This window comes from Mytilus californianus, unplaced genomic scaffold, assembly GCF_021869535.1.
Source record: "Mytilus californianus isolate M0D057914Y unplaced genomic scaffold, xbMytCali1.0.p SCAF_10, whole genome shotgun sequence".
NCBI lineage: Eukaryota > Metazoa > Mollusca > Bivalvia > Mytilida > Mytilidae > Mytilus > Mytilus californianus.
Window position 1 is genome coordinate 18,296,153 of NW_026262582.1, and position 23,715 is coordinate 18,319,867.

The 23,715-nt window shown below is 31.4% G+C and overlaps 1 protein-coding gene across 3 annotated transcripts in view; it reads right to left on the reverse strand.

Moving 5' to 3' along the window:
- LOC127717716 (Krueppel-like factor 6) overlaps positions 1-23,715 on the reverse strand; it is a 177,913-nt gene that overhangs the window by 131,473 nt on the left and 22,725 nt on the right. For 2 of the 3 annotated variants that reach the window (XM_052223487.1, XM_052223485.1), the window contains exon 2: positions 626-1,331. The exons of the other annotated variant lie outside the window; for it this stretch is intronic. In XM_052223487.1, coding sequence (XP_052079447.1) covers positions 626-1,331 — 706 coding nt within the window. The remainder of the gene's footprint in view (positions 1-625; positions 1,332-23,715) is intronic. 3 annotated transcript variants of the gene reach the window in all.

The following is a 23,715-nucleotide window of genomic DNA, read 5'->3' on the forward strand; positions in this document are numbered from 1 at the left end:
CAAAAAATAAAACACAGAAATAAATTAACTATATATATCATATATTGGGTTATTTTTCGTGTCAAGTTTTGCTTTGTGCTGTAGAAAGTAAAATAAAAATTTCACTAAGTCCATTTTTCAGTGTCTGGGCCTTCGCATTCAAACGCACAATAAATTTGCGCCAATCATATTTTTTGGTATAAAATCTGCCACAAACATGGTGAAAAATTTTCACTGGAAGGAGATAAATGTGTATTTGTTCATAATCACAAAGGCTCAATGTTGGAAGATCTCACTGTGACTTTAAAGAACAGTAATTGATGGCTATTTTTTTGTTTTTTTCAAGCGTGTGTAGTGGTTTTGTGTCATGAATCGATACACCATCACCTTTCACAATATTTTGATGTCTTTTCCTGACTGTTACTTCTACATGTATATTGCTGATAAGTTACTCTACAGTTCAGTTGTTTAAATACAGATCTTTAAAAGCTATAGATTGTTAAGTTCATTTTTTCTTACTACAATAATTCAAGATTTTGACACCCACAAACAAAATTGTTTGTTATATTTCAAGTGCAAAAGACATAGTGGTGTTGCACCTCACTAATTATTTATTTTAAACCTATAACTTATTTTAATAACCTACCTGTATGTGTCCGAAGATGTGCTTTTAAATGAGAACTTTTTGTGTAAACTTTTTTACACCCATTATATGGGCATTTGTGATTTCGTCTACGCATGTCGGGACTAACATCTGTACGAATTTTGCCATTTAAAGCTACTGGGGGTCTTTGCTGAAGTGGTTGAGCAGTGTAAGGGCGAGGTCGTCCATTGGCCCCACTGGGACTTGTGATATAATATCGCTGATGTCGCATCATTTCTGCTTGAGGTATTCGCACTGCCACTGTCGTTGTGCGGCCTGGTTGAGCAACAAGTCTTAGAGCAAATGGGTCATTAGATTTAGGAATAATAGGAGATAATGGCGGGTCACTATGGTTACTGTCCCATGACACACCACTTGATGCAGAACTAAAACTATGTAAACTAATTCTATCCGAACAAGGGTCATTTAGATTTAAATGTGCTAACTGCTGAAGTCTCTCTTCCGTTTCTGTTTCATTGCCGTCTTCATCATCATCATCGTCCTCATCATCTGATCCTTCATAATCATCTAAATCGGCTAAATGATGAAATTCACCATTTTCGTCCTTCATTTCTAATCGGATACCATCAGGTTCGGTATACTTTGAATCACAATTTACACAATCGTCCCATGGGTTTGTGTCTGATATTTTTTTGTAAGAAGTTAATTTTGGTTCACTTTTTAAATATCTTTCCATTTCCAAACAATTCTGAAAGAAAATGATAATAAATGAAATTATTCTATTCATACTAAAAAATATTGTGGATTCATTATTATTCGTTGGATACCAATTTCTGTGGATTTCGTCGGTACATGTGAACCACAAATTTAAATGTACAACAAATTATAAATTTTTCTATGAGGTTGTATGCAGATTTTGACACAAACCACAAACCAAATTTCCACAAAAATTCAAGTTTTCCACAATCCACGAAAATTGGTATCCATGGAAATAAATGAGTCATCAGTAGTTAAAAATTCCCTACTTTTTATTTGTATCTAAATTTTATAGAAAAAAAGTATCTTTTAATAATCTTGTAGTACAGAGTATTAGTTAGTAAATAGTTTATTATAGTGTCACAATCTAATATACATGACAATACATGTACATATACAGGATAATACTAAATTTGATTAGATTGAAAATGCATTGTTTACATAAGAACGCAACCATCAAATAATATACTACCAATGACAATGCAACTATATTGTACTCTCATGATTAATACCTCAAGCATGTCATCACTTACACAAAAAATGTTACAAATTGATCCAGAGAGATAAGTCATTTATATTTAAGTTGAAGATACAAATATTTTCTACGTTAGCACGAAATAAATCAATGGTAATATGGAATTCCATTGAGAATTTTTTTATGAATAAAATATTCACAGCAAATTATGTATGATCTTCAAGACCTTTCAGTATAGTTTTGTGTACATTAGGCACTTAACTAAATGTGGGAACTTCTCTGGAATGTTTCGAGTCAACATCCACATAATCAATTAGTGAAATGTTGATCAGTTGAAGAATGGTTACAAACTATCAAAGATTTTTGGTCTGTGTTTAATAGAAATACGAAAATGTGGTATGAGTGCCAATGACAAAACTATCCATCCAAGTCACAATGTGTAAAAAGTAAACAATTATAAGTCAAAGTACAGCCTTCAACACAGACCCTTTGCCTCACACCGAACTGCAAGCTATAAAGGGCCCAAAAATGACTAGTGTAAAACGATTCAAACATGAAAACCAACGGTCTAATCTATATAAAAAAACGAGAAGCGTTAAAGCCATTTTCAGCACACTTTGTTATATAATTATGGAGCCAGTTTTAATGGTTCACGAGGGATGCAGGAGTTGCCATAGAGAACCACTGACTTTCTATACTGACAATCCCACTTTTATGCCTTCAGAGTCAAATACACCTTGTGGAAGGGAGGTTAGAACTCGCGTTACCTGCATAAATGAATGATACATCATAAACCTTGTTCTGCTATTAAACTTCATGTGTAATCAAAGATGCATTTTTTGTTTTCTTAAGTAAATGACAATTGTCACAAAGGCAAAATAAAAAACATGTAGTTTGGAAAAAACCCAATTATAAAGTTTGATGTGTATGACAAGTACTGTTTACATTTTGAATGGTTACATATTTTTCAAATTTACCAACTTAAATAGCATGCAGTTAGGTTTCTTCTGTAAATTGTTTTACATTTGTCATTTCAGGGCCTTTTATAGTTAACTATGCAGTATAGGTTCTGCCCATTGTTGAAGGCTGTATGGTGACCTATAGTTGTTAATTTCTACTTCATTTGGTCTCTAATGGAGAGTTGTCTCATTGACAATCATGCAACATCTTCTTATTTTTATATATATATGAATTCAGATGGGGGAACACCTGAAGTGCCCCTCCCTAAAAGATGAAAAAATGTTATAAAGGTAAAATTACAGCCAATTTTATGTCAAAATAAGATCCTCTGACTCTCGATTCTCTGGAGCACACCTCCATAACATCAAATCCTGGATTTACCCCTGATTTTGGCACTTATAAAATACTCTATACAAAATTTTTTTTCTGCGTAGAGGTAATAAAACTGTGATTTCATTTTCATTTTAATAATATCTTTTGATTTAATATTATATATATAAGATATTATATACTAGTAAATATCATATGATATACAGTAAAAAATCTACTTTGTAACATGAATGTGGACCAAAATGACATCATTAAATATCCACAAAACTTATATTAAACCATTGATTACTCAGATACATATGTGTACTGTTTCAAGTCTTTACAATAGATTTTTTTTCAGCAGGTTGTATATTATGCCTGAAACTTTGAAGCAGGTAGATTAACGAGCAGTCATTAAGATAATTACAAAAATGTCCTCTTCTTACAAAAGTATACTGCTTTAGATCCATCAGATTAATGAATCTAAACTTCTTCACATCTTTCAAATATTTCATTAAGGAAAAGGTATTAAAGATTCAAATCAGGAACACTGAGGATTTAAATTCTCAAATTTCCTTTTTTCATCCTTTTAGCATTTAGAGATGGCAATCAATACATTATTTAGTTAGAGAAATCAACCTGCATCAAACCATAAGTATTAATGATAGATGTATATTACATATAAGAAGAATAAGAAGAATAAGAATATTTATTATTCCAATCAAGGGCCATTGGTGGGCAACATAACATGTACACATAAAACAATACATCATGATTTGTAACAGAAAAACATTTTTATATATTAAAATGAAACATTGAAAAGTTCAGACAGATGTTATTATCTTCATTCTATAAAAAATCACATACATTTAATTCCAGGCAGGATCAGAACTATAAAATCATTACAATTATCATTGTTATTACATACATTAATTAACATTTCGTCTAACATCTAGACATGTAATAATATAGCTCCCTAAATATTTAAGTATAGACAAATTTTCATTAGTAAATAACCAAACAAATTTTGCCTCATTTGAAAGATATATAAAATTGGGACAGATACAGTTTATCTCCTTGAAAAATATCTCCCTATCATTATTGTATGCTGGACAACTAGTAATAAAATGTTGTTCATCTTCAACCAGATTTAGAGTACATATATACATATATCTTGCATTGAAGTCATCCACCCAACATCTCCTTTTATCTATATATATATATATATAAAAGAAAGAGCTGCTGAAAACTTTCTGAGGAACATTTGTGCTGCAATCAAAGCTTTTCAACAAATCAATATAAAGTATAAAGGTTCAATCGGTTCCTAGCCAATTTCAGTGAGCTTAATAAATAAATACGCTCAAAACTTCAAAGTTTGGAAAGACAAACCCGAAATTACATGCATCATTACACTATTCATGCCCCCAATTGTAATTCAATGTATAACGGAAGTAGGTCTTAGACAGGTACTTAAATCGCTCACACGGTACAACTCATCATTGTCAAGCTGCAGACCAAATAAAAAGTCATTCTGTTCAGCAGTACTGGAGATATGAGTGACGAAAATATTAAGTTCATTCAACATGGTATGGTCAAACAGGAAGTAAGTGTCTGACAGATTTGAAAAGTGATCACACATTACAACTCATCATTGTCAGTCTGCTGACCAAATATGGAGTCATTCTGTTTAGTCAATACTGGAGAAATTTATGACAAAAATATCAATTAAGATCAGAGTTAAGTTCATTCGACATATTGAAAAATTCTAAGTATCCACAAACAGGCTAAAGGTGTCTTACAGATCTGAAAAGATCTCACATTACAATTTAACACCATCACCGCTACTGAAGTCATCCAATTCATAAGTACCTGAGAAACTTTGAAGAAAATATTTGTTGAATGACAGACAAACAGACAGACAAATGGAAAGGTGGATAGATGGACAGACAAGTTGAATGCAATGTAGACTTCTTCCTAGAGTGAGGGTATTACCTTTAATTAGGGTTAAGGGACGTTACAACCATAGTTTCAATAGAATTACATTTTAATTTATAAACTGAAAATTTACAAATTCTAAAAATGATTTACTTAAATCATTTGAAATATTCAGCCCCATCTTTACAGATTTATTGAATATGCATTAAATTTCATACATGTAGGATGCCTTTTACATGCAGTTACATCATAGTATTATTATAAATTCAAAAAATCTTCAAAGTTTAATATGCTCATGTTCAACTATATTAAATACAATGACTGTTATTTAAATATTCATCTGAAAGAATTACATAACAAGGAATTTCATTACGATGCATAAGAATTTATTTTAATAGTTAATTTCTATTCATGCGACTTCTAAATGACATATCAAAATTGGTGAGATTGCTTATCTCACTTATAAATGCTATTCATATATATATATATATAGAGAGAGTCCTTGCATGGTAAAGCATCTAGATGAGTCTGGCCGGGACTCAACATTTTTGACTGGAACTCTAGAAAGAGACAGGTATAAAACTTTGTATATAGAAAGAGACCAAAGGCTTTGTAAGAAATGTACTCTAACTCTGGTTGAAGATGAACAACATTTTATTATTAGTTGTCCAGCATACAAAGATGATAGGGAGATATTTTTCAAGGAGATAAACAGTATTTGTCCTAATTTTTCATATCTCTCAAATGAGGCAAAATATTTTTGGTTATTTACTAATGAAAATTTGTCTGTACTTAAATATTTAGGGAACTATATTATTACATGTCTAGATGTTAGACGAAATGTAAATTAATGTATGTTATAACAATGATAATTGTAATGATTTTATGGTTCTGGTCCTGCCTGGAATTAAATGTATGTGATTTTGATATAGAATGGAGATAATAACATGTCTGAACTTTTTAATGTTTCATTTCAATATATAAAAAAAAAAATGTTTTTCTGTTACAAATCATGATGTATTGTTTTATGTCAATGTATGTGTACATGTCATGCTGCCCATCAAGGGCCCTTAATTGGAATAATATTCTTATTCTTATTCTTATTCAATGGTGGAGCTCATACTATTAAATTCAAATGGAGAACCACAGTCTTATGGCCTTACTATTCATGGATAGAATATTATGACCAAAAAGGAGGTGTTAGGTACATGTCAGTGAAACAGCAACCCAAAGATACCAAAAACCAAGACCATTTTATATCGGATTCATAAATGTCAACTAAAAGTTTAATATTATTTTGCTATAAAAAAAATCCATGGATGACTAGTACAATTTCCATGAAAAATGTTACTCATCCAAATCAAATTTAAAACAACATGTTTCCCCCTTTTCTGGCCCCATATAGACACCTACAATGTCATGTTACATTCACAAAAGCTGTTATTGATCCCCTGAAGGTTACTTTTTTATTGATCAGGACATGACCTATGACCCATGACATAATTGGGCAATTAGTCAGTAATGTAAACATTGTATTGCATCATGTTGTAAGCGTCCTAATCAACAGGTAGGTATTTGGTTTGACAAGTAAATTACAAGGCAAGAGTTGTGTCCCTTCCATATGTTATACATGGTTTTAGAAAGGAAAATTGATGGGAAATTTTTAACCTTGAGAACTGAAAAATGATGTACATATTTGTGTGGCGCAGTCATAACAGATAAAGTGTTTTTTGTTGTAAATTTGAATTTCTGAACATCACAGGTTATTGAGGTATTAAATTTGAATTGTTGTCAATAAAGTGTTTCTATGTTTCAAGGATTCGTATAGTAAGACTACAATACCAATCCTTGGTTTCATACATGATGAAAAGAACACTTTCTAAATTTCGTCCGTCATATTAGCTCTTTTCTGGATTTATACTTATACCTTCATAAGAAACATTCAAACCTAAAATTTGAAAGCCAGTGATGTATAAATGCATGAATGTGTGAATAAGTTATTGGTCCAAGATAACAACTTCACAATCATACTTATCATTACTTCTCTATCTTCTTTGTTCAAGAGGAAATTTTACACTATAGCCACTTACTCATTAATCACAATTATCATTTGAAAAAGGTCCCCTAAAATGTACCAATAATATCTGTTTATGACAGAGCACTCTTTGAGTCAACAGCCGATGATGGTATCTGTTTTTGACAGTCAAGAAAATCAATGACTAATTAGATCCACCAAATTAATATTCATATTTTGATATATTTATATCATAATCAATGATCTAACTGTCTGAACAATGATAGCATCAATACAGATACAGAAGCAGAATTGACATTTCTGTGGTTTGACCTTGCTGTACTTGTAGTGTAACAATGGCAGACTGCTTTGAATGTAAAAATGGATATGTCAAATCCATATTCTTTTCCTATTCCCAGACCTAATAGTTTACAATATATTTTTTTTTACTTTGATTGGCCACAATTTTTAATGAAAAGTTTTACCACATTTGAGCTTATAATTACTCTTTTAAAAAACTCTTTCTATAGATAAATTTTCATTGTTGTGAGTAACACAGTGAAAATGAAAAAAGCAAAACACATGCATTACTTTTACATAAAGGTTCTAACTCCCTCAAGCAAAGTTAATCTTCAATGAATTTGGTTTTTTTTTAGGTCTCTTTTTGTATTAGCTCCTCACTTATAAAGGTATTTATACATCCATTGCTTTCAAATTTATGGGTGTGGGTGTTCCTGATGAAGGTTAATCTATAAGAGTGCTTTGGATCCCATCAAACTCTTAAAGTGTTATTTTCATTGAATAATTACCTTTTTTTCTATTAAAAGATAAAAAGTAAAATCACAAAAATACTGAACTCTGAGGAAAATTCAAAAAGGAAAGTCCCTAATCAAATGGCAAAATCAAAAGCTCATACGAATGGATAACAACTGTCATATTCCTGACTTGGTGTAAATGCTTTTCTTTTATCAAACTAATTTCCCTCCAGTATTATGAGTACAGTAACTGTATAACAACAAAAATATCCCTAAATAGCATCTAATATATAAACATTCTGCTAAATGATTATACAATTTGCATGCCATGTTGCATTTTTACAGACTTTCAAAGTCTGTACTTTGCATTGCATGTCAAATCTTAACATGTATCTTGGATGGAGAGTTGTCTCATTGGCACTCATACCACATCTTCTTATATCTATTGTTACTTGGATGGAGAGTTGCCTCATTGGCACTCATACCACATCTTCTTATATCTATTGTGACTTGGATGGAGAGTTGTCTCATTGGCACTCATACCACATCTTCTTATATCTATTGTTACTTGGATGGAGAGTTGTCTCATTGGTACCCATACCACATCTTCTTATATCTATTGTTACTTGGATGGAGAGTTGTCTCATTGGCACTCATACCACATCTTCTTATATCTATTGTTACTTGGATGGAGAGTTGTCTCATTGGCACTCATACCACATCTTCTTATATCTATTGTTACTTGGATGGAGAGTTGTCTCATTGGCACCCATACCACATCTTCTAATATCTATTGTGACTTGGATGGAGAGTTGTCTCATTGGTACCCATACCACATCTACTTATATCTATTGTTACTTGGATGGAGAGTTGTCTCATTGGCACTCATACCACATCTTCTTATATCTATTGTTACTTGGATGGAGAGTTGTCTCACTGGCACTCATACCACATCTTCTTATATCTATTGTTACTTGGATGGAGAGTTGTCTCATTGGCACTCATACCACATCTTCTTATATCTATTGTTACTTGGATGGAGAGTTGTCTCATTGGCACTCATACCACATCTTCTTATATCTATTGTTACTTGGATGGAGAGTTGTCTCATTGGCACTCATACCACATCTTCTTATATCTATTGTTACTTGGATGGAGAGTTGTCTCTTGGTACCCATACCACATCTTCTTATATCTATTGTTACTTGGATGGAGAGTTGTCTCATTGGCACTCATACCACATCTTCTTATATCTATTGTTACTTGGATGGAGAGTTGTCTCATTGGTACTCATACCACATCTTCTTATATCTATTGTTACTTGGATGGAGAGTTGTCTCATTGGCACTCATACCACATCTTCTTATATCTATTGTTACTTGGATGGAGAGTTGTCTCATTGGCACTCATACCACATCTTCTTATATCTATTGTGACTTGGATGGAGAGTTGTCTCATTGGCACTCATACCACATCTTCTTATATCTATTGTGACTTGGATGGAGAGTTGTCTCATTGGCACTCATACCACATCTTCTTATATCTATTGTGACTTAGATGGAGAGTTGTCTCATTGGCACTCATACCACATCTTCTTATATCTATTGTGACTTGGATGGAGAGTTGTCTCATTGGCACTCATACCACATCTTCTTATATCTATTGTTACTTGGATGGAGAGTTGTCTCATTGGCACTCATACCACATCTTCTTATATCTATTGTTACTTGGATGGAGAGTTGTCTCATTGGCACTCATACCACATCTTCTTATATCTATTGTTACTTGGATGGAGAGTTGTCTCATTGGCACTCATACCACATCTTCTTATATCTATTGTGACTTGGATGGAGAGTTGTCTCATTGGCACTCATACCACATCTTCTTATATCTATTGTGACTTGGATGGAGAGTTGTCTCATTGGCACTCATACCACATCTTCTTATATCTATTGTGACTTGGAGGAGAGTTGTCTCATTGGCACTCATACCACATCTTCTTATATCTATTGTGACTTGGAGGAGAGTTGTCTCATTGGCACTCATACCACATCTTCTTATATCTATCATGTACAGCTTTAGAAAGTGCATAGAAGTACTAAACATGAACCTGACAGTATGGAAATATAAGAGTAGAGAGATATTGTATGATTGCAAATGAGACAACCATCCACCAAAGTTGATTCAATTGATGTGGATGTAAGCATACTACTTTAGTAATGGCGTTGTCAGTTTGTTTTCGACTTATGAGTTAAAATGTCCCTTAGGTATTTTTCGCCTCCCTTTATTGTATGGAAATTCATTACAACATAAAAGTCCTATGACAGGTGATACATGTAAAATTCATATCATTTGCATTTAAAAGTGCAAAAAAAATGCATATCAAAATTACAGGTAATAATTAAAATTTAATAAGAACTTGCTTCACTGTAACATGTGAAAGCTTAAGTAACTGCCATACCAATAATATCTTGTGTCATTTTACAAAGTTTAAAATTCCACCCACAAAAACCACAATTCTACTCATTTTACATTAAAACAGTATTATTTCAATATTTATAACTGTTGAACAAAAGAGATAAGGTTACATATACCATGTTCTCACCACATTTTTGAAATGAGTATAAGTATGTTCAATTGGAATACATCTAAATTTAATCAAAAACACAAAAAAAACATGCAACTTTGCACTGTATAGCTCTTCTGACAGTCATATATATTTTCTACAATTTAAGGGCAAATAAGTCATGAGTACTGTAAATTGAGAAATTTTTGCATTCATTTTTCTTTTATTGCAATTGTTAATATAATATAAGCAAAGTTGTTGCAATTTCAAGAAACCGTGCATAAAAATAATGCTTTCAAAATTTAAATTTCATGTTTTTATTTTACATGTTTTAAGGAAGCCTTTTCCGAAGAAAAAAAATTTCAAAATGAAAGTATATCCCAAAAATTTTTGAATTTATCGTAGCATGAATTAAACAGCCAAAACTATTCACTCATCATACAGTAACGGATTTAAAAATACAAATTAGAAGGTAAAATCCCTAATACAACATATGGTATGGTAATTGGGGCTGATGTGTTGGTGTCATGGGTGATTGTATCTGTATTTTAAGTTTTTTTTTGGTCCACAAAAAGGGTAAAACAAATTGTTTGTTACAAATATACAAAATGGAAATGCACAGAAGATATAATTAAAGAATTAACAAGGCTGTAAGTCTTTGATAAGTTTATTAGAGCATGGAAGTATTATATATATTGACTTCATTTTACTTCCATGATTGGAGCCATTATCAACTTTGAATTCCTCTTGTCTTCACCAGAAAAAAACTATGTTATAAACAACAGATGACTTTGAACAATTTTTCAAAGTTTTCTCTAACCAAGTTTTTGACAGAAACCTTTGATATTGACACAAAAATGTTTACAGTCATTCCCATCAGAGTCTGATGACCCCCTACTAACCTCTCAAATGTGACCAGTAATTTAACTCTATACTTTCTCTGAAACTAAAGTAAGCATATAATATTGCTATCAGATGCAATACCAGTTACTAAATTGGTTCTATTTCAATATATACTGATAACAATCTTAATCGTTGTGTTTATTTTTCAAACCGCTACTGAAATACCCTAAAGCCTATTTAAATTTTTAACAAACAAATTAAACACTAACTAAACATTGGGCCTAATCTTCTCATTTGAACAAACCATTGAGTGTAGACAAAATTTTCAAGTAGACCCGTGTCCATATTCGGCAGAAGAGGGGTTCAAAGGGGAAATCCATGCCTGTTCAGAAAAAGTAACAGTTTAGAGAGACTTAGCCCATGTCAGATATAAAAAAAAATTTGATGTCCTTAATTTGATCTTATTAATTCTATTTTATACAGATATTTTGCTTTAATATAAAAGTTGGAAATAAAAAAATACCTATTCCTAAATGATTAAAAAAATTAATGTACTATTAAATGTAATTTACATCTACATTGAAATAGTAAATATTTTCTTTCAAATTTATTAAAATGTGTCCACAACTATAATCACCTACTGATTAACATTCAAACCTTATTTCAATACTATCTAGAACTCATATAAAATAAGGTGATGTGGTTTGATTGCCAATGAGACAACTATTGATCAGAGATCAAATGAAGTAGATGTTTAACCAACTATCGGTCACTGTACATAATTTTACACATACTGGACATGTTGAAGGCCTCACTGTGACTTTTAGATGAAGAACAGCAATAAAAGTGCTATTCCTTTGCTTTTAGTGTGTTTTTTTTTTTTTTTTTTTGCTGTGCATGTACTGACTTTGTGTCATGGATGGATACTGCACCCCGTTTCCTTTGATGTTCTATTATGTAAACGTTTTATCTATTTTATTTATTTTTTTCAGTTCAACAACAAAACCCTCTTTTACCTCCTTCAGTAACTGAAAGAAGTAAATACCCCTTAAATCCCAAAGTCCTTAAGCTAGATAAAAGTAAAGGGTGTATTTAATTCCTGAATACTTCATAAAATTTGAAAAATATTAAATACTTTAATACTTGTCTTTGCATGAAATCAGTATCCCTTTTCATAAATAATCTTACAAAATTTCTTACTTTAGAGAGGTAGAAAATAACTGAATTTAAAGTCCAGGATTTTTGTTGTGAAAGTTCAAGAAAAATGCTGACTGGACCAGTTGTGGATAACATTTTGTTGTGAATGAAACTACAAATTAAAGTATTGCTGTATGAGTATGGTGTTTTTGTATAAAAATTTCTATCTGTTAACAATGGTTAATATTTTGAGTTACATCTGGAAATAAAAAAATTTTAATATTTCCTGTGTAATTATCTCTATCAAGAATGTTCATTGTTAATGGACTACAGTTGACCAACAGCAGGATGAGAAATAACACACTCAAATATTATTATTTTTTTTTTTTTTAAATTATGATCCTTGTCCTCTGAAAACAGAAAATGGTCTGCTGATTAATTTCCAGTTTTCCGAGGATAAGAATGATAATTTTAAAATGCATTCTGCATAAGTTACACTACCAATGGAATAATGCAGTGAAACTAAATATCAAGAGTTCCCTTTCTCCTATTTAATTACAGTAAATTCAAAAACATGTGTGATGACATACTTTTCACAAAATAAAAACTTGCATTTTGAAATTTGATAGCATTATTTGTGTGCAGCATTTTCTAAAATCACGATGATACATGTAATTGTACAAAAAAACTTCTGAATTTACAATATCAACCTCCATCTCCATTGTTGAAATCTTGGGAAGACTTGTCTGAAGGGCACTTCAATTGCTTCTTTTTTACATTAATATGTATTAAACCCATGGGTTGTTAATGAAACATAAAATTTTTATATTGCAATAAAACATCAATTGAATTCCTCCATTTAATTTTCCAACCTGAATTTAATGGCCTATAAACATGAATGAAGATTAAACCCTGAATTTTCACATGCTATTTGATACATGAAACTTTCAAAGTAAGAAAAAAATATAGTGCTACCTTTATGGACTGAACAAAGTATGCACATTTTTTTCCACTGCTATTTAATAAACAAAATTTACCAAATATAAACATTTTTTCCGCAACTTAATATTAACCAAATATGCACATTTTTTCAACTATTTCATATTTCACATTCATGTTGGTCAGGGTCAAATAGATGTTTTGCAGTGGTATTTAATTTTCTAATTCAGTAGATAAAAAGTAAACAATTTCTGTATTGTTGAATATATGTATTTTGTATAACAATTAAACTTGATCATCAGTTCGAAATATGCACAAAAAGCCTATTGTCAACCGGTCTTTGTTAACTAAGCAGGAGAGAGGTTTTTTATAAAGATTTTAAAACATTCTTTCATTTCTATAGATTATTTAAATGTCTCAATTGTGTTTTTTTTCTTTATTTCTACTCCTTGAAGTTATTAAATTTAATTATGAAAAAAAAATTGACAATATAAAAATAAGAAGATGTGGTATGATTGCCAATGAGACAAATCTCCATCAAAGACCAAAGGACATAGAAGTTAACAACTATAGTTCACCAAACAACCTTCAACAACGACCAAAACCCATAAAGTATAGACCATAAACATGTCCTGGACTATTAGACTTTTTAGTTGAATCTCAAGATTCATACAGTCATTTAAAATCTGAATCTAATTTATATACATTCAGTCTTAACGCACACCGCAGGTCCACCAGCCCAGGCTTGTTAAAAGGGGTGCTATGACAGATTCAAGAGGGTGGAGTGGGGTTAGAGGGGGCCGAGGGGTATGAAAGACCCCCCTACCTTTATCCCCCAAAAGTTAAAAAAAAATACTATTAAATGCTTTTAAAGTTTTAAAGCTTTTTGAAGTCCAGAATCAGTTTCAGTGTTCCAGCTTGAATCTCAGGCAGAGGGGGGCATTCTTTTACTTTGGAGGGCAGAAGGGCGGGGGTAAGGGCACCAAGGGTGGGCCGCCCTTCTATTTAGGGCAGGCGGGAACACTGAAGTTTAATGTTTGATAATTAAAATCAGAGCACCATGACCCTAAATAACTCCCCTCAGAGACATCCTGGCTACAAATGAACTGTATTATTTATGCTCAGGCAGAGGCCAATTATTTTTCAATATGATCACAGAAAAGTTAACAATTCAAGTGTATGTTATTTCATGACATAATTTTCAATAACCTGATCTATTTATAATCTATTTACAAATCATATTTGAAACTTTTCGCACAAATGAGTGATTTTTTGCCAAGGTATGTTAATGCACGAATTCCTTTCAAATGAAAAAGTTATTAAATGGTTCGTTTCAAAAATTAACTGCACTTTACATCACATTTGATATTCTAGAACATCATTTTTTAAAGTGTTTATATGCATTGAATAAAATAACCATAAAAATATGTTTTCTTCCCATTAACTGCTTTTTTTTTTAATACCCTAATATGAGTCAAATATGCACATGAGATCTTCTTAAATATATGAATCTTGATAACCATATTAATCATTTATCTTTTTAAAAAACTTTTTGTTATGAATCAAATTTCAAAACTCCAGAGCATACAATTTGCTCTTGTATCAAGTTGATTTACATAAATAAAATGGTAATTCATAATTCATAACGAGAAAAATACAATGTAGTTGATAACTTTTACGTCACTTGGTCTCTGGTGCCACCAGTGGTGGTAAGTTGCGTCACTGGCAATCACAATCTACTTATTTTAACAATATAATGATATAATAATTCTAATGGGCAATACAAGACAGAAAAAGACAAAAAAGTGAACAGCAACATTGCAAAATAAGAAAAAAAGACATAACTACAAAACCTGACACAAAGATTTGTACTATGCTAAAAAATTACATAAAAAACAAATTCCCAAAAAATTCAAAATTTAGGTTAACTTCATGATATTATCAGCTAAATCTATATACATTTTTTGCATGGTGTTATGACAAGAATATGACACTTTTAATGGATGTGTTATAAAAGTAATAATATCTAATTCTAACACAATGTAAGGTGAGAAATCAAGCCATTCATCACTGAAACAGTACACCATTTACTGTATATATATCTAACTGCATGTTAGTTGGATCCTTTACAACATTTTTTTCAAAAGTACATTGGGCTAAAAATATGTTGCAAAAACAAGTTGTCAACAGTTCAACACCAGCAGTATTCTGCCACACATGTGTTAAATGATTCTATATAATTGAGATGACCTTTTGGCTTTTAAAGTTAATTGTTAATTTGATTCTGCTAGTAATTCAAACCCATGACAACTAGTCTATTGTTCTAATGGCAAAAGACTGTTATTATATGATCTGAGCTTAAGTCAGGTGGATTACATAAATTGAACCAAGCCTCGACTAAGTGACCATTACATTTTAGATTGATTGTTGGAGTTTAATGCCTAGCCTTTCAGCACTCTTTACTTCATCATGTGGACCAGTTTATTGGTGGACAAAGCCAGAGTACCCAAAGAGAACCATTGTCCTTCAGCAGGAAAACTAGTAATCTGAGTCAATTACACTGGGACATATAAATACAACAAGAATTTTAAATTCATACTATATTAAACTTTTGACAGCTTAAATTCTCGATCAAGAATGTTATGACATACAATGTAATGGCTCAACCTATTTGTTTAAATTTATTTTATTCATAATCAATTGAAAATGGACCTTATCTGGCCAATGGCCTATTTTCTCAAGAAATAATAAATCAAATACAATCTTCAGAAAAGTAGTACAATTAGTAGTAATAGGACCAAAATTCAACACCTCTCCAAGAAGAAGATAGATTTAATATCATAGTTTAACACCTCTTCAAAAAGACGATATGTTTAGTACTTATAATCAGCTTATAACGATCTGTCATGAATAGGTTCTGTGATTGTGACAGATTATTTTTTGATTGGCAAGGTTGATAATTAGTTTGTATAGATCATTACCAATCAATCTAGATTGTGTTTATTCCAAACAATAGTATTTGTTTGCCTAGGGCCAGAGATTGAGTACCAAAACTGTGTGTGTTCTGGGTTTTAAACAGATTATATACATAAAAAACTAAATAATTGTATACTTTTTATATAAGATTTTTTTCACCCTACCCTTTCCACATAAAAACTATCATTAAATTTCTTACAAAAGATTAGTACTGTAAGTTTATTTCAAAACTGTTGGACATTTTTCACCAGGTTTTCATACACTTCAAACTATCCCAGGTCTATCATGTTTGTCAATAATTTAAAACATGTAACTTAAACTTCTTACTGTAATGTAATTTGAAGAAAAAACATCTTTACAATAATTCTAGACGTGTTCTTCTTTATGTCTATCAAGACCTGTATTCATTGCAAGTGCACAAAATGTATTTAGATTTTATTTTAAATTGATAAAAGATTAGTACTGCATGAGTACTGTAAGCCTATTCAGAAGCCTCATCAATAGTTGTCTTTGTTTATATCTTCCTGTTATTTTTTTTTCAGGTTTTTTTTTATAGAAAGAATTTGGTGTTGTTAGTATATCGTAAGCATTTTCTTTTTGTTCTATTTTCTTCACATCAGTTAAATATATTCATAGCTATAGTCTAGACATAATGCAGAACAGAATGACATGTAATACAGACACAGTTGAACTTACGTTGACCTCTTGATACCAATAAAAGAAGATGGAGATGTGGGGCATATGTTAATGAGACAGCAACTCAACGACACAACAAAACCAAAAGACAGTTTAAAGTAACAGTCCACAACAACAAATGATTTCCTGGAAGGTGGGGAAACCACTAATTTAAATATTCAATGAAATGCACATTTTCTGGTTACTTCGACAGGAGCAGATGATGAAATCACGAAATTAAGTTCACTCAAAATGGCATTGTTTTTCTCAAACAAAAAAAATTGATACCAACCAAAAAAATAAATGAATCCACATAATAAAGTAAAGGTCTTAGGCGAGGGGTATTTGTGATCACTTTAGGTTCTCTCGTACCTATCTCACTTTACATGCAAGTCAACTTATGGATACCTTAAATCAATAACCAGACATTTTTACAAAAAATATTTAGGCACATGTGCCAAAAGACAGTGAAAAAGTAAACTCAACAAATAGTTTATAAATCTTTGAACACTTTAGTCGAAAACCTCTTTAAAAAATTTATGACGCAGTTTACAGATTGAAGAAGTTTAAACATACGACATAATATGTACTACGTAATTCATATCCTGACAGACGATAGGGCGTTCCTTTTTACCCAAATGATAAATATACACCTACATGTAATATATTTTGATATTAAAATTCATATTTTAAGAAATTTAAGCCCTTTTCAATAAAGTGTCAACTTGTCAATGAAACATAAACGTTCTTATATTTAACCACAATTTGATTTTTGACAGTTGGTATACCTTCCTTCCCACACATATCTTAAGTAATTAGTTCAGATTGTTAAAAAAAATCAGCAGGTAGAATAAATTATAGAGATTGCATTCTTGAGACTGATCTTAAGGTATTTTTGTGGTAAATTATTTCTTTGGGATACACAGGTTGAAGGATATCAATTTTGCTTCTGTGTTGACATTAGAAAAATAAACTTTTAATCTATCATGAACTCTCTAGTTTTCAATTAATTCATTCAAAAGTTCAAGTTCTTCCCTTCAAAGTAAAATATTTGAACTACTTTATTAAAGATTTAAATGAAGAGATTTTGCAATACAAAGAGGCACATATTTTCAAGATAAAATCAAAGTTGAAAAATTTCTCATTTAAATCTAAGATTAATTCTAACCAAGATTCAATTTTAAGAATAATAAAGTAATAGTTTTAGCTGTAATTCAAAATTTACCAAAACCTGTAAAATGTTGTATTCGCATAAAGTAAAGAAGGGATATTTTAACATTATTTTAATCAACAAGCAATCTTGTCCAATTTTCTTGTTTTCAGGTCACATTCTGACAGACTTTTATCCCCTGATATCTACTTCTATTACAGTATAATCATAAAATAAGTCCTTACTCTCATTGAAATTAAATAAAATACATTTTAATACTTAAGTGGGATTTCAACAAACGGTACTCCCAAACAACTGGTTGTACTATGTACTTTGGTAGTACTACTTCACTTTTACATTTGTATAATTGTATATTTTAATCTTATAAAGACCTTAGAATATTCATTAGACAGTCATTATTCCAGGTATTAACCATTTTGAAGATTTTTTTCAATGAAAAAATTACATGTAGATTTGAAGATTAAAATTTCTCCAACTGGGAAAACTATTATAATAACAATTGATAGATTTAAGATCCCATCCTACTATACAATGTAACAACAACGCCCCAGGACCTCAATACAGACACCATTTAATGTAAACAAATGGTCAATCTAACCCCATTATTGATGGGTCAAATCATTTTATGTCTGATATTTGTCATAGTGGTTTGAAAATGGCCAGTGTGCTCCAGCCATGACCTTTTACAGAAAACAGATAAAAGTACATGGCAATGAATTTGTACACAGGAAAAAACGTGTTTCGTTACAGGAGAAATAAATATGCTCCAGCCTAATCTATTGTAAACTACAACTAATGGTCCACAGTATAACCAAGGAAAATCATAATGAAGGTCCATGAAAGGAGAAAATAATATTTTAAAAGTCCAACATTTCTTAAACAGAATAAATTCAGGGTCTAGTCTATTAATAAGTTAAACGTCCATGTACAGGCAAATTTTTTGTTGGCCTGATCAAGTACAATTAAACGACCCACAACATTTCAAAAAAGGTTTTCACACCTCTGATTATCTGTCTAGGACCAGATTATTTTCAGGGTTAAGAGGTCTTCAAATAATCTCAAATCTATACTATGGCGATTGATGAAAAAAAGGCAGAGTTCAGATTACAATCACAGGAGGTTAAATGGCTACAATATGGCTGCTGTCTCAACACCCTTTGGTCAATTTATAAATGAAATAAAAACATGTCAAACATAGAGTGTAACACAGCCATTCATAAGCAAATTAGTCAAAATTTTCTCTGAAGATTAGACTTAATTGAAAAGCAAGTAAATTAAAATTTTCTCTGAAGTTCACAAGCAAAATTCTTTCAGAAGAGTGAACATAATTTGTTAGACCACAAAATATAAATTCAGATTACATGGATAATCAAAGGGTATACAAATGTAGGTGTTAAAATAACATATTTTATATTTTTGTCCTTCAGACAAATTATGTTTTCATATCTTTTATTTTCTATCAAATTTTAAAATTTAATGAAGTGAAAATGATTATTTTTTCATTTTCAAATAGAAACAGTATTTCATAAAGAGATTTAGATGTGACAAAATTATACAGTTTATTACAAGTACAAGTGAGTCCTATGAATATAAAGTAGATTTTTCGGTCAGTGACTTGAAATTTCATATATCACAAAAACTCTCTGATCTTTTCAACTCTTTGTTACTTGCATAATGATCAGACAAAATATACTTTAAATGTTAATATTGTGAAAATCTTACTGTGAAATTTTTACATAAAAACCCTATCCTTCCCAAAGTGAATGTCCTATTTACATGTATATATCTAACCAGCTATAGTTAACTTTTGTGAACTCAAATCCTAGCTTAATTATATACTTATATAAACAAGCTAATCACATAAGGGCTGTTCCATTAAAACATACATGGTACCCAGGGAAGGCACTTTGAAAACAGAGTGACCACCCATAGAAGCAATTTTAGAGTCCTGCATAATTTAAAACCCATTAAACAAAATATTTCACACCCACCCATAGTGGCATTTTTAAGTTGCCTTCCCTGGGTCCCATATATGTTTTGATTGAACAGCCCCAAGTACTATTCCTTAAAACATACATGGGATCCAGGGAAGGCAGTTTAAAACATACATGGGATCTAGGGAAGGCAGTTTAAAACATACATGGGATACAGGGAAGTCAGTTTAAAACATACATGGGATCCAGGGAAGTCAGTTTAAAACATACATGGGATCCAGGGAAAGCAGTTTAAAACATACAAGGGATCCAGGGAAGTCAGTTTAAAACATACATGGGATCCAGGGAAGTCAGTTTAAAACATACATGGGATCCAGGGAAGTCAGTTTAAAACATACATGGGATCCAGGGAAGGCAGTTTAAAACATACATGGGATCCAGGGAAGTCAGTTTAAAATCTCAAATATCGGTGGGTGTCAAATACTTTTTTTGTACAATGAAAATGCAAGTGAAATTTTTAAACCATCTACATTGGTGGTCATCCCATTTTCAAAATGTCTACCATAGTTTACCATGGTTACCATTATTGTAAATTAAACAACCCTTATTAAATGCTATCCTAATCTAGTGATTTGTATTCAAATTTAGAGAAAACTGCACTGGTCATTATATCCCATCCACAGTGGCAATATACACAGATTGGAGAAAATGTCTAGCTAGTCCTAAGAGTCCCTTACCATCTCTTCATGGTGTGCACATGCCATTTAAATATGCTAGTTAAGCTTTGGTATAATTTAGCATTTTTACATAATCAAGTGTTCTCATGAGGGGCTTTTACCATCATTACATTGTTTAATGGTGATCTGAAAAGATTTTCTTGTAGATTGCATTATAGATGTGATGTTATAATTTCTAGAAAAAAGATGGATATTTCAAAATTCTCTGTATATCAGGATGATATGAAATTTGAGAGAGCACTGCATAATCGAAGTTTATACTTCAGCTGCAATAAATGGTCCCATGTGCCCCTCCCCGATCCTCTATGAAGTGTACATGCCAAATCAATGTGTTAGTTTTAAGCTTTTGTATTGAACTTATTTACATAATTTTAGATTAAATACTTGAGGGCTACCATAGAGGTGCAGGTGGATATATGTTATATAAATATTCAAATTAGTGTCATCTATACAGTATAGAGTTTTTGACATTACTTCCGTAAAAGAAAACTTCTCATTAACATTACTTCCTTAAAAGAAAACTTTGAATCAATTAGCATGTTTTGGATTGACATATGTTCTGAAAGTTAATACTGTAAATTCAATTTAATCAATGTATTATTTATCAAATATCTAAAGATGAAAAAAAAATTAAGAATAATTGTTTAAGCATTGCTATGTTCCCCTACTTTATTTTGCAACGTTATTTCTGAACTAAAATTTTGTAAATGGTTCCACTGAATCCTGTGTCTCGCCTACGATTGCTGCTGTCAGTGTAAAAGTGTAATGTTGACTTAAAAAGTGAGTCCATTTATCAGTAAAATATAGAATTAAAAAAAAAATCAAATGGTCCTGAACCTTTCATTATCCTAAGTAAATCTGAATCCAGATCTGGATTGTGTTTATTACTTAATTAACATTAGCTTTTGATGGTTAGCGTAATATTTTGACAGATAAATGGGTGGTTTTTTTTGGTAAAACATGAGGCCTATCCTGAAAGACTTTTTAGTATAGAGCTATACAGCAGTCTTTCAAAGTAGGCAATTAAGTTGTGTACTGTTATATATCAATGCTTTCTTTCAGGATTGTTCTTATCTGTAGGAATACCTAACTATAATACTTATGCTATCCCAAGACAAACCTCTCCTGAAAGACCATGTCTACATAAATTGCAGTTGTAGTCTTTCAGAAAAGGCTTCAATCTGCTTCTCTTTTTTCTTCCACACTTTTTTTTCTTCTGTCTGTTTCTTAAGAGCTTTGCCTTTGTCTTGAAAATTTGTGTGCTCCCATAAATCTTGGAAACTCTTTAAATTATTGAAGCACCATACTTAAACTGAACCGCTACATTAAAAAACTTGGACATTCATAAACCATGTAGTAAAAAGCCATGACCAATCATTAACCATTCATTTCTCCATATACTTTATGAACTTACCTACAAATAGAAAAAAATACATATTCAATAAAAATATCATCAATAAAAGCAAAAATAAAACATACAAATTATTTAATAACAATATGATATATCATTCATTTGTTTACAATGTTACAAAGTATGTTTCATTGATGAGCTCATGTAGTAGTTAAATATCCTCAATGATATGCTAGATGTAAGATAGATACAAATTATCACTGCACTTTCACAAGACAGTCATGAAGTAACTCATAGCTGACCAGGAACTTAAGTTACCCTACTGGAGCACCTCATCTTATTCTTAATGTTGCTCAATCCTTATTCATTTTTCTGTGAAAAGTATTTTTACTCTTTGTGTTTTCACTGTCCATACAGTGATCTGACCCTTTTGTGTACTGGTGATTTTTATATTGCCTTGGTATATATATTTCAATTCATGTCAATGCATGTTTAGGTTTTGTGTTTGAATCTCTCTCATGGCAAGATGTATTCGACATCGATTTTAATTGACTAGGAATGCTCGTTTTCCTGCTAAAGGTTGGTGGTTGTCTCCTGGCACTCTGACAGCCTAGATATAGCCAAGTGTGCTGAAAGTGGTATTAAACACCATCAATCAATCAAACAATCAATCCATTAATCCAAGAATCAAACAAGTTCAGATAATCTATGAAAGAAATATTTGTTATCAGCATTTAAAGAGAAATGCCGCTGTATTCATAGATTGTATTCAATTTGGTCAGAATATGCAATTGTGTTAAACCTACCACCTGTTACAGGTGCCACCTAATTATAAGTGTCAATTTACATTTAAATGAACAGTGCAACATCATTACACACAAACTGATGAATCAACTTTTTTTCTCATTAGAAAATCATTATGTGATAGCAATTAATTAGTTATCAAGCATTTATCATAAAATGACAGAGTCTGATCCATGAAAAATCAATTACTAATTCCAGAGAAGGGTTCCTTTGGGATCCATTAGTCTGTTTATATGGTAAACATTCTCAAAACTGTATACAATTATGATCAAATCAGGAAACTGAATAATCAGTTGTCTAGATTAGGAAGTAAGAATTAGGCTGTTCAACTAAAACATGTATCATAAAATTGAGAATGGAAATGGGGGAATGTGGCAAAGAGACAACAACCCAACCAAAGAGCAGAAAACAGCCCAAGGCCACCAATGGGTCTTCAACACAGCGAGAAAATCCCGCACCCGGAGGCAGGCTTCAGCTGACCCCTAAACAAAAATGTGTACTAGGTCAGTGAAAATGGACGTCACACTAAACTCCGAAACATATAAATGAACTAAAATAAAAAAAAAACATACAACTTACAAGACTAACAAAGGCCAGAGGCTCTTGGCTTGGGAAAGGCGCAATAATGCGGCAGGGTTAAACATGTTTTGTGAGATCTCAACCCTCCCCTATATGTGTTTATAATAGTGCTTGAATTAATCAACTTAAAATAAATGTCTACATGTATATGGAAATGTGTGTAGTTTAATAAATAATGCGAATTTTGTTTTATAATCTACCAAGACTAATTAACCC